Source organism: Maniola hyperantus, chromosome 27 (assembly GCF_902806685.2).
Source record: "Maniola hyperantus chromosome 27, iAphHyp1.2, whole genome shotgun sequence".
Classification (NCBI taxonomy): Eukaryota; Metazoa; Arthropoda; class Insecta; order Lepidoptera; family Nymphalidae; genus Maniola; species Maniola hyperantus.
The window spans coordinates 2,450,629-2,463,371 of record NC_048562.1 but is presented as its reverse complement, the minus strand read 5'-3'; the positions used below and the strand labels follow the sequence as shown (position 1 = coordinate 2,463,371).

Sequence of the window (12,743 nt, the reverse complement as noted above, 5' to 3'; positions counted from 1 at the left end):
GTGTAATGTTGAAATGGATTAGACAATGAGTTGCCCATGAGATCGAATAGCTTACATTCTACCTGGTTTCTGTTGTGATCGCTTATTTGGGTGGATAGTAGTCGTGGCGCGTGTGGCGCACGATGCTATGGTGTTCTGTATGCAGATGTGCACAGAGTGGAGAAGGTAGAGCTATTGCGATATTCTGAATTAATAATGAGAAGTCAATTATAAGATCTGGTTTAGATCGTAAGAGAGTCGATGCAATGATCCTTTTAAGAGCGTTCATGAAGTTGTGATTGATTACCTTGAGATGATTAGATAACGGAGTAGGTCGTGACTTGATTGAGAGGTTGCAATAGCAATTGCGCCCTAATCACACGATGTAGTGTTTAGCTTAGGTTAGCTAGTTTAGAGTGAGGTGAGGGGTCGCTGTGAGGGGTGGTTGGAGGCGACCATAGGTAGGGTTAGGTTAGGGTGATCTGGTTGTGTTACGTTGATGGTTTCCATGTGCGATACGTTACTGAGAACTATTTGTAAAGAACATGGATTAAAGTACCTACTTATTAATTACTACCTTCTGATGTCGGCTAAAGATGAATAATAATTATCAGCCATCCTCCTGTTCTCCGACATATATAAGTACCCAAATATTATTACTACACTTTGAAACAAAAAAATGATGAAAAATTATATTCAAGTACTACAAATTATGAATAGTATAAGAAATTAATTTCAAAAGAACATTTTTTTAATTGATTAAAAGATTTCAATTTGAAATATAAAACGTGGATTTTTAAATTTTTATATTTTTTTATATTTCATCATTGTTAAAATATTTGTATCCTATAAATACATACACCAAAATTCTTAAATATGAAATATATTATGTTATTGTATCGTCAAATCAACCCAAATATAGGTACCTACTGTTTTAAGTCAGTCTGACAATAATAATATCTATAACCAAAATTAAAAATAATAAGTGTACTATTAAACTTATCACAACCTTGCCTAAAAATACTTTAAGCTGGTATAAAAATACAACTACCTAAATGCGTATTATTTAAAATCAATTCATTTAATTATTTAATTGTAGTTAATGAAAATAACGAATTATTAATATTGAATGAATCGGAATAAGTACATGAAAACATTTATTTTAAATACAATTCCTTAAACATGATTCACTAAATAAATAAACTAAGCAAAAGAATCAAATATAAAATAAAATGTCATATTAAAAACGTGGCGGTGAAATTCACCTTTAACTAAAGACTTAAAAAAGAATACATTAAAAAATATATTTTTGGGCCTTATAGACTCCTTTTTTTTATAAAAAATCAAATATAAAATTATCAGGTTATCTATTATAATTAATATTATTAATATGTAAAAATGTCACATATTAATTATTTTCAAATAATTTATTTCAGCGTTTGTTTTAACTATTGAGTTAACTATAGGTAACATTTATTTTCTAATAGCTTCGGTTGCATTTTTATTCTTTTCTCTTTCCAATAATCTCTTTCTCACTTCCTCTGGGTTATATCTTTTTTTATAAACCCTTCTTACACGCCTTACCGGATTCGTGTTTCGAGTTCTAATATTATTTTTCTTTTTAATGCTCATTGTAGGTATTACAGAAGGCGCACGATGTTCTTCAAGACGTAGGTTTTTAGCTCGTCGTGTGGAATTTGCATATAAATCTCTCTGATCTCTTATCGTTGCATCATAAAATACCTTCCCGTTGACAACGGCTTTCCTTACATTTTCGGTGGTACTCAAAACTCGGGGAGGTCTAACAAAACTAGCTGTTTCACTTACTTCTAAGCTTTTATCATTCAAAAATTTACTTTTCTCTATATCTTCCTTGGAAACTTTTTGAATAACACCTCGCCTTCCTGAAGTTGGGAATTTATTACCAAAGTTAAAATCTATAAAATCTTTATCGAGAGATATGCTTTTCGATTCTAAATCTTTTTGAGATCGTTTACGTATTACGAGTTTGCCGGCTCGTCTTGAGGCTAAAAGTCTACCTATTGCCTCGATCTGTCTTTCTTCAGCTTCCAAAGTTTTAAAATCAGATATTTTATCACCCTTAACATCTTCTATATCATAAACTTCGATTGATTTCGTGAAATCATGTAACTTTCCATCTATTCCACTAATTATATCATCCTCTTCTACATTAGCAATGGCAGGTTTACTCGTTTCGTTATTGTTAACTTTTAATATATCTTTCTCAGTTATATTTTCTGTAACTGTCTCATTGATTTCTGGTTTAAAAGTCGTAGTAGTGTGATTATCTACTTTAAGTTCATAAATATCTTCATCGTCTGTTATGTTTATTCTTTTTTCTGCTCTGGGACCGTTTTCAATAGATCTACTTTCTAAATCGTTTCCTATAGGTTTGTCTAAGTTAACGCGTTTTGTATCAGGTTGGTTGTTTGGTGGTCGTGTGTTGTATCTTTCAGTTGTTGTAGTGTCGTTATACCTGAAGTATGTCATGTTGGGTGGAGATTCTTTATGCAGGTACGCTACGGGCCAGTACCTAAACATTACAAAGATTGAATTAAAAATTAAACTAGCCAAACAGTATTTGATACGAATCGCTGTGGGGAAGGCCCTTCAGACGTCCGTGTTTCCTGCCACGTATAACCTAAATACCTTTAAAACAAGAGTGAATAGGCATTTTTGTCGCCAAGCGCATGCCTATAAAGCATTAAAAAAATCAAATGCTATATTTTGCAAACTCTGTTCATAAAAATAGCGAGCTAATGAGCAGGCGCCATGCCATGAACATTTGCAGCACAAGAGGAATTCCTAATTCGTTGCTGGTATTTCAAGAACTTGTTGATCCGCCCCTTGAACGCCCCCATGTTGAAATCTAGTGGCAACACTGCTGAAGGCAACCAACTGTTCTAATTTGTCATATGTTTGCTGACGTGGCTCAGTTAAAGCAATTTATTCCGATAATGCTACACATTTCATCATATCAACCCACTGCCGGCTCAGTACGAGAGCACGAGTCTTCTCTGAGAATATGCCAAATACCATCACGCTGATCAAGTGCGGATTGGAAGACTTTACACACCTTAGAGAACATTACGGAGAACTCTTAAACATGCAGATTTTTCCTCGATGTTTTCATAATTAATGATTCAATCAGTACCCTTATTATAAATGCGAAAGTGTGTTTGTTTGTTAGTTTATTGGTTTGTTGGTTTGTCCTTTAACCACGTTGCAACGGTGCAACGGATTGATGTGATTTTTTGCATGGGTATAGATAAAGACATAGGATACTTTTTATCCCGGAAAATCAAAGAGTTCCCACGGGATTTTTACAAAACCTAATTCTACGCGGACAAAGTCGTGGGCATCAGCTAGTCACAAATAATGCCCAATTTTTTCTTATTCTGAATGAATCGAAGATTCTATTCTCTTGTCATTTTTTAATTCTAACTCCTTGGGGTTATTTTTCTCCTTACCTTGGAACTCCTAAGCCACCAGCTGCAGGTGGCGCATCATCATCAGGTGAAGACACGGGGATCCAGTATCCGGAACCCGGTCTAGCAGGGTTTCGTTGGTATTTTATATGTGGTCCATCTTCTATTGGTACTCGGGTGTAACCTGCAAAAATCAAAATCGAAATATCTTTCATTCAAATAAACTTTTACAAGTACTTCTACCACTGGTTCGGAATGCCTCTCCTAGCGAGAAGAAGCAGCAAGAAAGTCCTGAGTCCTGACTGACTGACTGACTGACTGACTTATATATCAACGCACAGCCTAAACAGATGGTCCTAGGGACATGAAATTTTGAGGGTGTGTTTTTTGTAAAGGGTAGGTGTCCACTAAGAAATGATTTTTCGAAATTCCACCCCTAAGTGAGTTAAATAGGGGATGAAAGTTTGTATAAACTAACTTCTTTCCGCAGATAGAGTAAGTAGTTTAATGGCTAAGTAAAAGGTACCTGGCAAAGGATTCCCATTTTTATCATAATAAGCTTGAGGACCATTCTTGTATAGATCATCCCAGTATTTTCTGTCTCCCTCTGGCAAGTAACCTCCAGTGTACCTATCTCTTTCTGCCGGGGCGTAGCTTGGTTTGTCTATTGGTTTCTTGTTTTGGTCAGGTCTGGGTCGGATCGCCTCTGAAAATTTTGGATATTAAAAAAAAATGGCATCATAGCTATCAAACGGATGAACCAATTTCAATGTGGTTTCTTTTGTATGAAAAAACCGGCCAAGCGCTAGTCAAGCTCGCGCACTGACGGTTCCGTACTACAGTCGTATTTTTACGACATTTTGCACGATAATTCAAATACTATGATGCATAAAAATAAATAAAACTCTGTTTCAGAATGCACCTGCACATTCTAAAACAGATTTTTATTAATTTTTGTGCATAATTGTTTTTGATTTATCTAAATATATAAAAGGAAAAGGTGACTGACTGACTGACTGACTGACTGATCTATCAACGCACAGCTCTAACTACTGGACGGATCGGGCTGAAATTTGGCATGCAGATAGCTATTATGACGTAGGCATCCGCTAAGAAAGGATTTTTGAAAATTCAACTCCTAAGGGGGTTAAATAGGGATTTGAAATTTTGTAGTCCACGCGGACGAAGTCGCGAGCATAAGCTAGTCGTATATCAAATGAGAACCGTGGTACGGAACCCTCGGTGCGCGAATCTGACGCGCACTTTACCAGTTTTTCTTATATCTACTGTGTTGTACCTCTGTGTCCCTGGGATGGATGTGGCACGTTATGCTGGTGGTACGGATAATATTTCTCGCTGCACGGGCGCCATTGGTCATGGGACGGACCGACATAACACCTGGGATAGAACAAAAATACATCTAAACATATACAAGGAAAAGGCGACTGACTGACTGACTGACTAACTGACTGACTGACTCACTGACTGACTAATCTATCAACGCACAACTCATACTACTGGACGGATCGGACTGATGCATGCAGTTAGCTATTATGACGTAAACATCCACTAAGGAAGGATTTTTGAAAATTCAAACCCTAAGGGGATGAAATAGGGGTTTGTTACCTACCATGGTTTTTGGAATCCTTCACTGTATCCACATCTATGGGTCGCTGCACAACAGTAGTCCCAAGAACCTGAAAAATTACAAATCAATCATCAGAGTTACTCAGTTCAGAGCCTCAATAGCTCAACCGGTATAGGAGTGGACTGAAAACCGAAAGGTCGACGGTTCAAACCCCGCCCGTTGCACTATTGTCGTACCTACTCCTAGCACAAGCCTGACGCTTAGTTGGAGAGGAAAGGGGAATATTAGTCATTTAACATGGCTAATATTCTTTAAAAAAAAAAAAAAAAATTCAAAATCTGAATAGCCTACAATATTTTACAAAAAGTTTTTACTGTTATCAGGACGGTATTGGTGATAATAACAACCGACGGGGTGATTACGTATCTCGCGACAGCCTTGCGACAGGCGTGAATCTCGCGATCATTGCTGTCAAACGTCCGGCTAGAGAGAGACAGCAATAGCCACAAAGCAAAATAAGAAGAAGAGAGACAGCAAATGAACTGTCGCATTGCTACTGATGTCGCTACTGCAACGTTGTTGCATGATTCTATGTCAACGGGAAGTACCCTATAGGTTTCTTGACAGATAGACAGACAACAAAGTAATCCTATAAGGGTTACTTTTTGCTTTTCAGGTACGGAACCCTAAAAAAAGGTCAACGTAGTCATATCTAGGCCACACGTTCATCCACGGTAATCAAGCCTAAAATAACCTTAAAAGAATTAAATTAAAAAAAAAAAACTTCTTCCAGAAATGTGTCACAAATAATTACCAATTTCTCCCCCCTCAGGTTCGCAAGCCCAATGTCCAGCGATGAGGTTCTGCTCGCAGACTGTCCCCTTTCTACATGGGAACCCTGACACGGTGTAGTGGCGCCATGATACTGACACTGAAAAATAGTTTTTTTTGACTACCCACAGGTTTTTTTTTTTGAAGGAGTGTGGCAGTTTTTATTAAACCCATAATTAAAGAAGAGAATAATAAAAAATACTGTTTTTTTTTTTAAATAATTGATTATTAACACCACGCTGTAACAAAAGCGATTAATGACGTCACAAGGCGTAATCGACCAATATTTATAAATTTTTTAACCTAATTATTTTTCCCGCAGAAATTACTCTTATTTTTAACCGACTTCCAAAAAGGAGGTGGTTCTCAATTCAGCCCGTGTTTTATGTTTAAAATTGAAAAACTTTTGTCGTTTACGGATTGTGACGTCATTATTCACATTCCGTACAGCATGACGTTCATGTTAAATTTTTTTTTTTTTTTTTTTTTAATTAGGTATTCTCTTCTAGCCCCATAAACTACCGCTTTACAAAAAATCACATCATTTCAATACTACAGTCCAATACCCTATATTCGATTCTCCGTTGCAGCGTGATTGAAGGACATACCAACAAATAAACACACTTTCGCTTTTATAATATGGGAAAAGTGATTGCAGTTTTTACAGAATAATTGATTTTATATATAACTAGCTGATGCCTGCGACTTCGTCTACGTGGACTCCACAAATTTTGAACCCCTATTTTACCCCCTTAAGGGTTGAATTTTCGAAAATCCTTTCTTAGCGGATGTCTACGTAATAATAGCTATCTGCGTGCCAAATTTCATCCCGATCCATCGAGTAGTTTGAGCTGTGCGTCAGTCAGTCAGTCAGTCACCTTTTCCTTTTATATATATAGATAGAAGATAGAAGATATCTCTTACCCGGCTATACTCACATGTTTAGTCAGGCTAACGTCGACTAAACTGTATATATATTGGAAATCACTCGCGATAGTTTAAACGCTAGAATAACAGATTTTAGATATATAGCTTATACTTACGGGATTCGTCAATTCTGTCTACAAGTGGTGGTCTTTGCGGTCTATATCCCACATCTGGACCCGGATATCCAGCTGGTCTACTTCCGGAACCTTGAGGTTTATATCCGGGACCACTTTGACTGTATGATGGTTTATGGACCGGTCTATCATGATAATAAGGAGGATATGCCGGTTTGTATGAGGGATAACTTGGACCACTTGGATATGATGGTTCAGCGGGTTTAAAACCAGGTCCACTTGGACCTGATGCTGAGTAATCAGGTTTGTAACTTGGTCTGTGTACTGGACGATATGGTTCATAGCTTGGTCGGCTTGGTTCAAAATCTCCGGTTGGATAGCTTGGTTTAAAGCTAGAACCGGGTGGATAACTGGGTGGACCGCTCGGTCCTGTGACTTCTGGACCACTTGGTAAATAGCTCGGTTTTAGGGGTGGTCCTAAATCATAACCCGGTTTGTAACCGGTTTCAACTATGTAAGGTTTTGGTGGTTCTGGACCATGGTAAACCGGTCCGGTTGGACCGGAACTGCTGATGTAGGTTTCTGTAAAGGAATGATTGTTTTTAGTTAGTTAGGTCTCCGTGAAGACCTATTGAACTCTCTGTAAGCTTTCTGGATGACCTCTTGACGACCTAGAGGTACATCAAGAGGTTGTAACTAAATAGACGTCAAGCGATCATCAAGTTTCCATTTAGAGGCTAGTAAGAGGCCATCAAGAGATCGGCAAGAGGTCTTTAATATGTCATGTGGGCAGGGTTAACATAATAATCGACTTCATTTATCATCATCATCATCATGATCAATCCATCGCCGGCTCACTACAGAGCACGGGTCTTCTCTCAGCATGAGACGGGTTTCCTTCACCGTCAAAGCGAGTGATATTTAATTTCTTAAAACGCACATAGCTCCGAAAAGTTAGAGGTGGAATAGGAGGCGGACGTCCTAACCACTAGACTATCTTCTCATTTTTACTATGATATTTTTAGACGTACCTGGTGGAGAGGGTGGAAAATCATGTGCGGAGACTGGTCCAGGATAGGTTTCTTCTATAGATGGCGCTGATAACGGACGAGGTACTTCGAATGATGGAACCCTAAACAACAGATTTTTAAAATGAGAACATTTAAAAAAACATGATTTTTATTTCTTTTTAACATGAACGTAAGCGTCGCGTCGCGCAGCGCAGCGCAAATGCTTTTGCTCAAGTATTACTGTAACTTGTTATATTGTGTGGCATAACTTTCTATGGATAAACTTTTTTCTTTCTTTCATTTTATTATTGTTTTTGTCATACAGTCTCAAACCCTTTTAACATTCAAATATGTTGTATGTATGTATGAGCTAGGAGACTCATAGGCGAAGACTCCCCTTTACTGGCGAAACTACAAAGTCTCGATCACCGCCGCAAGGTCGCCGGCTTATCAGTGTTTTATAGGATATATTTCGGAGAGTGTGCTCAGGAACTTTTCGATCTTGTCCCCCCTTCACCATTTTACCACCGAACCGCAAGACGTCGGGCGAGTTTCCATCCTTATGTCGTCGACATTCCATCTACAGTCTACACGCACGAAACGTTTTGCGTCATAATTCCTCATACGTATGGCTAAGGTTTGGAATACTCTTCCGCGATATGTGTTTCCTACCAATTACAACCCGGGTATCTTTAAAACAAGAGTGAATAGGCATCTTCTAGGTAAACGCGTCCCATCATAGGCCACATCATCACTTCCCATCAGGTGTGATTGTGGTCCAGCGTATACCTATAATGAACAAAAAAAAAATCTTTGCTTAGTGGGAGGTATATTTTTTTTCAGTAGGTAACTAATACTTACTCATATTCTCCCTTTCCATGCACCTTCCGCCAGCACTGCCCGTTGAATAGATCGAAGGTAAACAACAGATCGTCAACGGAATGCTCGTAATCTACTCCTCGTTGTAGGTCGGACTGGCGGATTTCTGACAGGAGGCAGTTTTCAGTGTCTGGGGGTGCATTATTTCTGAAAATAAATATTAAATTATCGCATTTGTAGTTGCCGCCTTTTTAAATGGAAGTCACGTGATCTGTTGCGGGGCAGCCTTCTTGAATCGATTGTATAAATACGGGTAGTTGATGGTTTTAAAGCCAGTCTCGTTCCAACTTGAGAGTCGACCGACTATTAAATGCTTTTTCTGTTTAGGTTGCCGTTTTGATTGAGTGGTTGCAATAACAATTATTGTGCCCTAATCAAGTTAATATTGCAGTTAGGTTATTATAAAACGTAAAACTCTCAACAAGCCTCTGCGCGTCGTGATTAATATTTTACTTCACTTCTGATATGTTTATAATTATAACGTGGTTTTTAAATGATACCTATTAGTTCTAGAAAGCTCAATATCTAAGATAACTAATGAGGAAATTGTATGGGCTAACTTTTGAGAGGACGGATTTGTGGGCATTTCTTTCTAGCTAAGGATGATAAGGTGCTGGAATGGCGACCTCGGACCGGAAGACGCAATGTTGGAAGACCCCCCACTAGGTGGACGGACGACATCAGACGAGTCGCAGGGAGCCGCTGGATTCAGCCGGTGCAAGACCGTGGCGTGTGGAAGTCCCTACAAGAGACCTATGTCTAGCTGTAGATGTCTATCGGTTGATGATGATGATTAAAATTACCAGGACATTATAAACAGTAGGAGTTAAAGCATACTTGAAGGAGAAGCTCAGGCATGTAAAAGGTGCATCGGAACAGAAGAGACCACAAGCTCTTTCGTCTTTGGCGTGCGCGTGTCCTTTTATTGTTAGCGGTGTTAGTTTTGCCGAGCTTTCATACTGGAGGTAGCATTCTGGAAATAAACATTGATTAAATACATGATGCAAATTAATTTGAATTGAATTGAATTGATGACTTCAACTTCTTCTAGCGAGTATCTATGTGGAATCCAGTGGTAGAATTTAAACTAGGGCAGCGTCGTATGACATCCAAAGCAGATCCCAGAAGACGGCCGGGATTAGTCGGGATGATGGCAAGAGACCTGATGGAGGTCATAAAGAGGCCATCCGAGGTCACGAAGAGGTCATCTAGAGGTCACCAAGAGGTCGTGAAGAGCCCATCTAGAGGTCATGAAGAGGTCATCTAGAGGTCATGAAGAGGCCAACTAGAGGTTATGAAGAGGCCCTCTAGAGGTCATTTAGATGTCATTAAGAGATTCAATTTTACCTGGTTCCCGGTTAACATCATCGTACAAAGCAGGTTCGCACCCTCTGCCATAGTTTCCTCTGGAGTATAGTTCGTGTTTGTTGGGGGTTAGACCATGTTTTAGTTCTAGAGATGTTGGTGGTGATGATGTAAGGATGCAGTTCTCAAGGTCGTCGCCAATGGTTGGTGGGTCAAACCTGGTGAAAAAGTCAAAAATCATTTATTCACATTGGGTTCACACTCTTTAAAAGAAAATCGGTCTTGCGCTGCCTGAATCCAGTGGCTCCCTGCGACTCGTCTGATGTCGTCCATCCACCTAGTGGGGGTCTTCCAACACTGCGTGTTCCGGTGCGAGGTCGCCATTCCAGCATATTGTGACCCCAACGTCTATCGGTTGTACGAACTATGTGCCCTGCCCATTGCCACTTCAGCTTCGCAACCCGTTGAGCTCTGTCGGTTACTTTAATTCTCCTACGGATCTCCTTATTTCTGATTCGATCACTTGAACTTGACTGAATGATTAATTTAAAATACTCACCTAAAACTAAATCCCCTACAGAAGAAGCTGTGAGCCCGGATGCATTCCGCTTCACAGGCACCTAAGCCAGTCACAGTCAGTGCTGCCCTTACTGCTTTGCCACTAACTGCAGCCCCAGAACGAACATGCCAAAAGCATTCTGGAAGAAACATCCACTTCTTTAACCCAAAAATATAAAAGGTAAAGGTTACTCACTGATCTATCAACGCACAGCTCAAACTACTGGACAGATCGTGCTGAAATTTGGCATGCAGATAGCTATTATGATGCAGAGGAACCACTAAGTATGAGTTCCGGAATAGGGTCTTAGACTACAGTAATTTTCTACTCCTCCTGTCTGTCTGTCTTCGTTTTTGCCAGCGTTCTGGTTTGTATATGTTGTATGGAAGCAGGCGTTACTTTGCAGAAGTCCATGATATGCAATGAACCAAAAACTTAATTTGCTGTAATCCGCTGAAACAGATCGAATCTGTATGATGCAACACGCAGCATGCGAAATGCACCGCCCGCCCTCCCACTGCATGGTTAGGGGAGGGCGGGCGGTTGGTTACACCATTGTATGTATCTAAATCAGCATTAGGACATTGCCTGAGTAAGAATTTTTCTTCAGATGACGTAGGTACTGCACATGCATGGTGCCACCAAAAGCTTCAAAGGAAACAAATCCTTACCACTCTCAACCCAAGGTTTAGTATTGACAGTCAGACAGTCCTGGTGAAGCGGCATGGCGTATACATCAGATCCACTGTCAGCAGACATCTCCAGACCTCTGTAGGGTCTCTCACTGAGGAAGCAGTTGTCTGAACCGGGAGAGCTGGAATACCTGGAAACAGATGAACTTTAAACCTCTATACAAACCACAATCTTGAAACTCTAAACTCTAACTCACACACACACACACACACACACACACACACACACACACACACACACACACACACACACACACACACACAACCGTTGTATTTGTTACTACTTACGACGAAATTGGTTCGCCAATCATTATGGTCGACAGGTGATTGCGATCGTTCACAATATAGCAACTGTGCTATAACTGTCAAACTACCAACAATGACTATCTTGCTCGATTGCGGTAAAATGACAGCTACAATGCCACGATCGCAATCACCTGACGCTCGCTCACTATTGGCTACAAGGCGTTATTGCATTAAGAATACCATAAATTCAGCCAATCACAACAATTGCGATAGCAGCGATGATTGATGCAGGTTTTCCGCAATTGAGCACCTGGTGACCATTGCTAAAAATCCAATATTTACCTGTAGCTATACGAAACACATTTGAATTCCCTTTCGCCGAAACAGGCAGCTTCACACTCGACAACTGTGTGCGCTAGTAACGATCGTCTGATAGCACCAGATCCTAGAGACATGCCAGATCGACGGCGAGAGGAACAGTCTGAAATAAATGATGGTATTGTAGATTTTATTGGAGAAGTCACAAATTCAAGATATTTTACATAACCAGGTAATGATGATGTTTTCGAAGAAGAAAAAATTTAAAGAATTATAGCGTCATCCGCACTTTCCCGCACCGGGTTAGCGCTGGGACTGTGCGGGTGGGCGTTCCCACCCTGATTACCATCTCAACCTGTCGCATAATAAAGATGAACTTATAACGAAAGACAATAATAGAGTTAAAGAAAATGTTACTATTGAAAAACTGAACAAGGTTCCTGGACATTTGAATGAAAAATTGTTTTGGAATGAAAAATTATTACATTTAAATAAAAATCTCGTAGGACTATTAGTGAGATGGAGCATAAGAGATGTACGTCTGTGACTCTACATCAGTTAAAAATGCAGATTCTACATGGAAGAGCTGGCAAGAAACTAAGCAGTTGCTCTTTTCATATAAGTAATAAGGTTGAAGAATAGATAAGCTAAATAAAATATCTTAAGGAAGTAGAGAAAAAATATGCAATTACTGTTAAATCGATTCTTCAAAAATACGACAGAAAACTAAATAGTATGCTAAAGAGCGCAAACATAATTGGAGTACAATTAACAATTTAAATTAATATAGACAACGCATTTAAGAGTATAATTCATAGAAAATTTACGTAATTTTTTTAAATGTTTAAGTAAGAGATTTAATTCCTTTAGTATCACTGAATTAATC

General features: G+C 39.1%; 1 protein-coding gene across 1 annotated transcript in view; it reads right to left on the bottom strand.

The window, feature by feature from the left end:
• Positions 1–1,232: 1,232 nt before the first annotated feature.
• LOC117994584 (uncharacterized) overlaps positions 1,233–12,743 on the bottom strand; it is a 34,627-nt gene continuing 23,116 nt past the window's right edge. Inside the window, exons 6-19 of the mRNA XM_069507835.1 lie at positions 11,882–12,020; positions 11,273–11,424; positions 10,602–10,740; positions 10,085–10,260; positions 9,575–9,710; positions 8,720–8,884; positions 7,880–7,980; positions 6,891–7,430; positions 5,831–5,947; positions 5,059–5,125; positions 4,726–4,826; positions 3,955–4,134; positions 3,471–3,612; positions 1,233–2,533 (exon numbers count right to left, since the gene is read on the bottom strand). Coding sequence (XP_069363936.1) covers positions 1,453–2,533; positions 3,471–3,612; positions 3,955–4,134; positions 4,726–4,826; positions 5,059–5,125; positions 5,831–5,947; positions 6,891–7,430; positions 7,880–7,980; positions 8,720–8,884; positions 9,575–9,710; positions 10,085–10,260; positions 10,602–10,740; positions 11,273–11,424; positions 11,882–12,020 — 3,236 coding nt within the window. The 3' untranslated portion in view covers positions 1,233–1,452. The remainder of the gene's footprint in view (positions 2,534–3,470; positions 3,613–3,954; positions 4,135–4,725; positions 4,827–5,058; positions 5,126–5,830; positions 5,948–6,890; positions 7,431–7,879; positions 7,981–8,719; positions 8,885–9,574; positions 9,711–10,084; positions 10,261–10,601; positions 10,741–11,272; positions 11,425–11,881; positions 12,021–12,743) is intronic.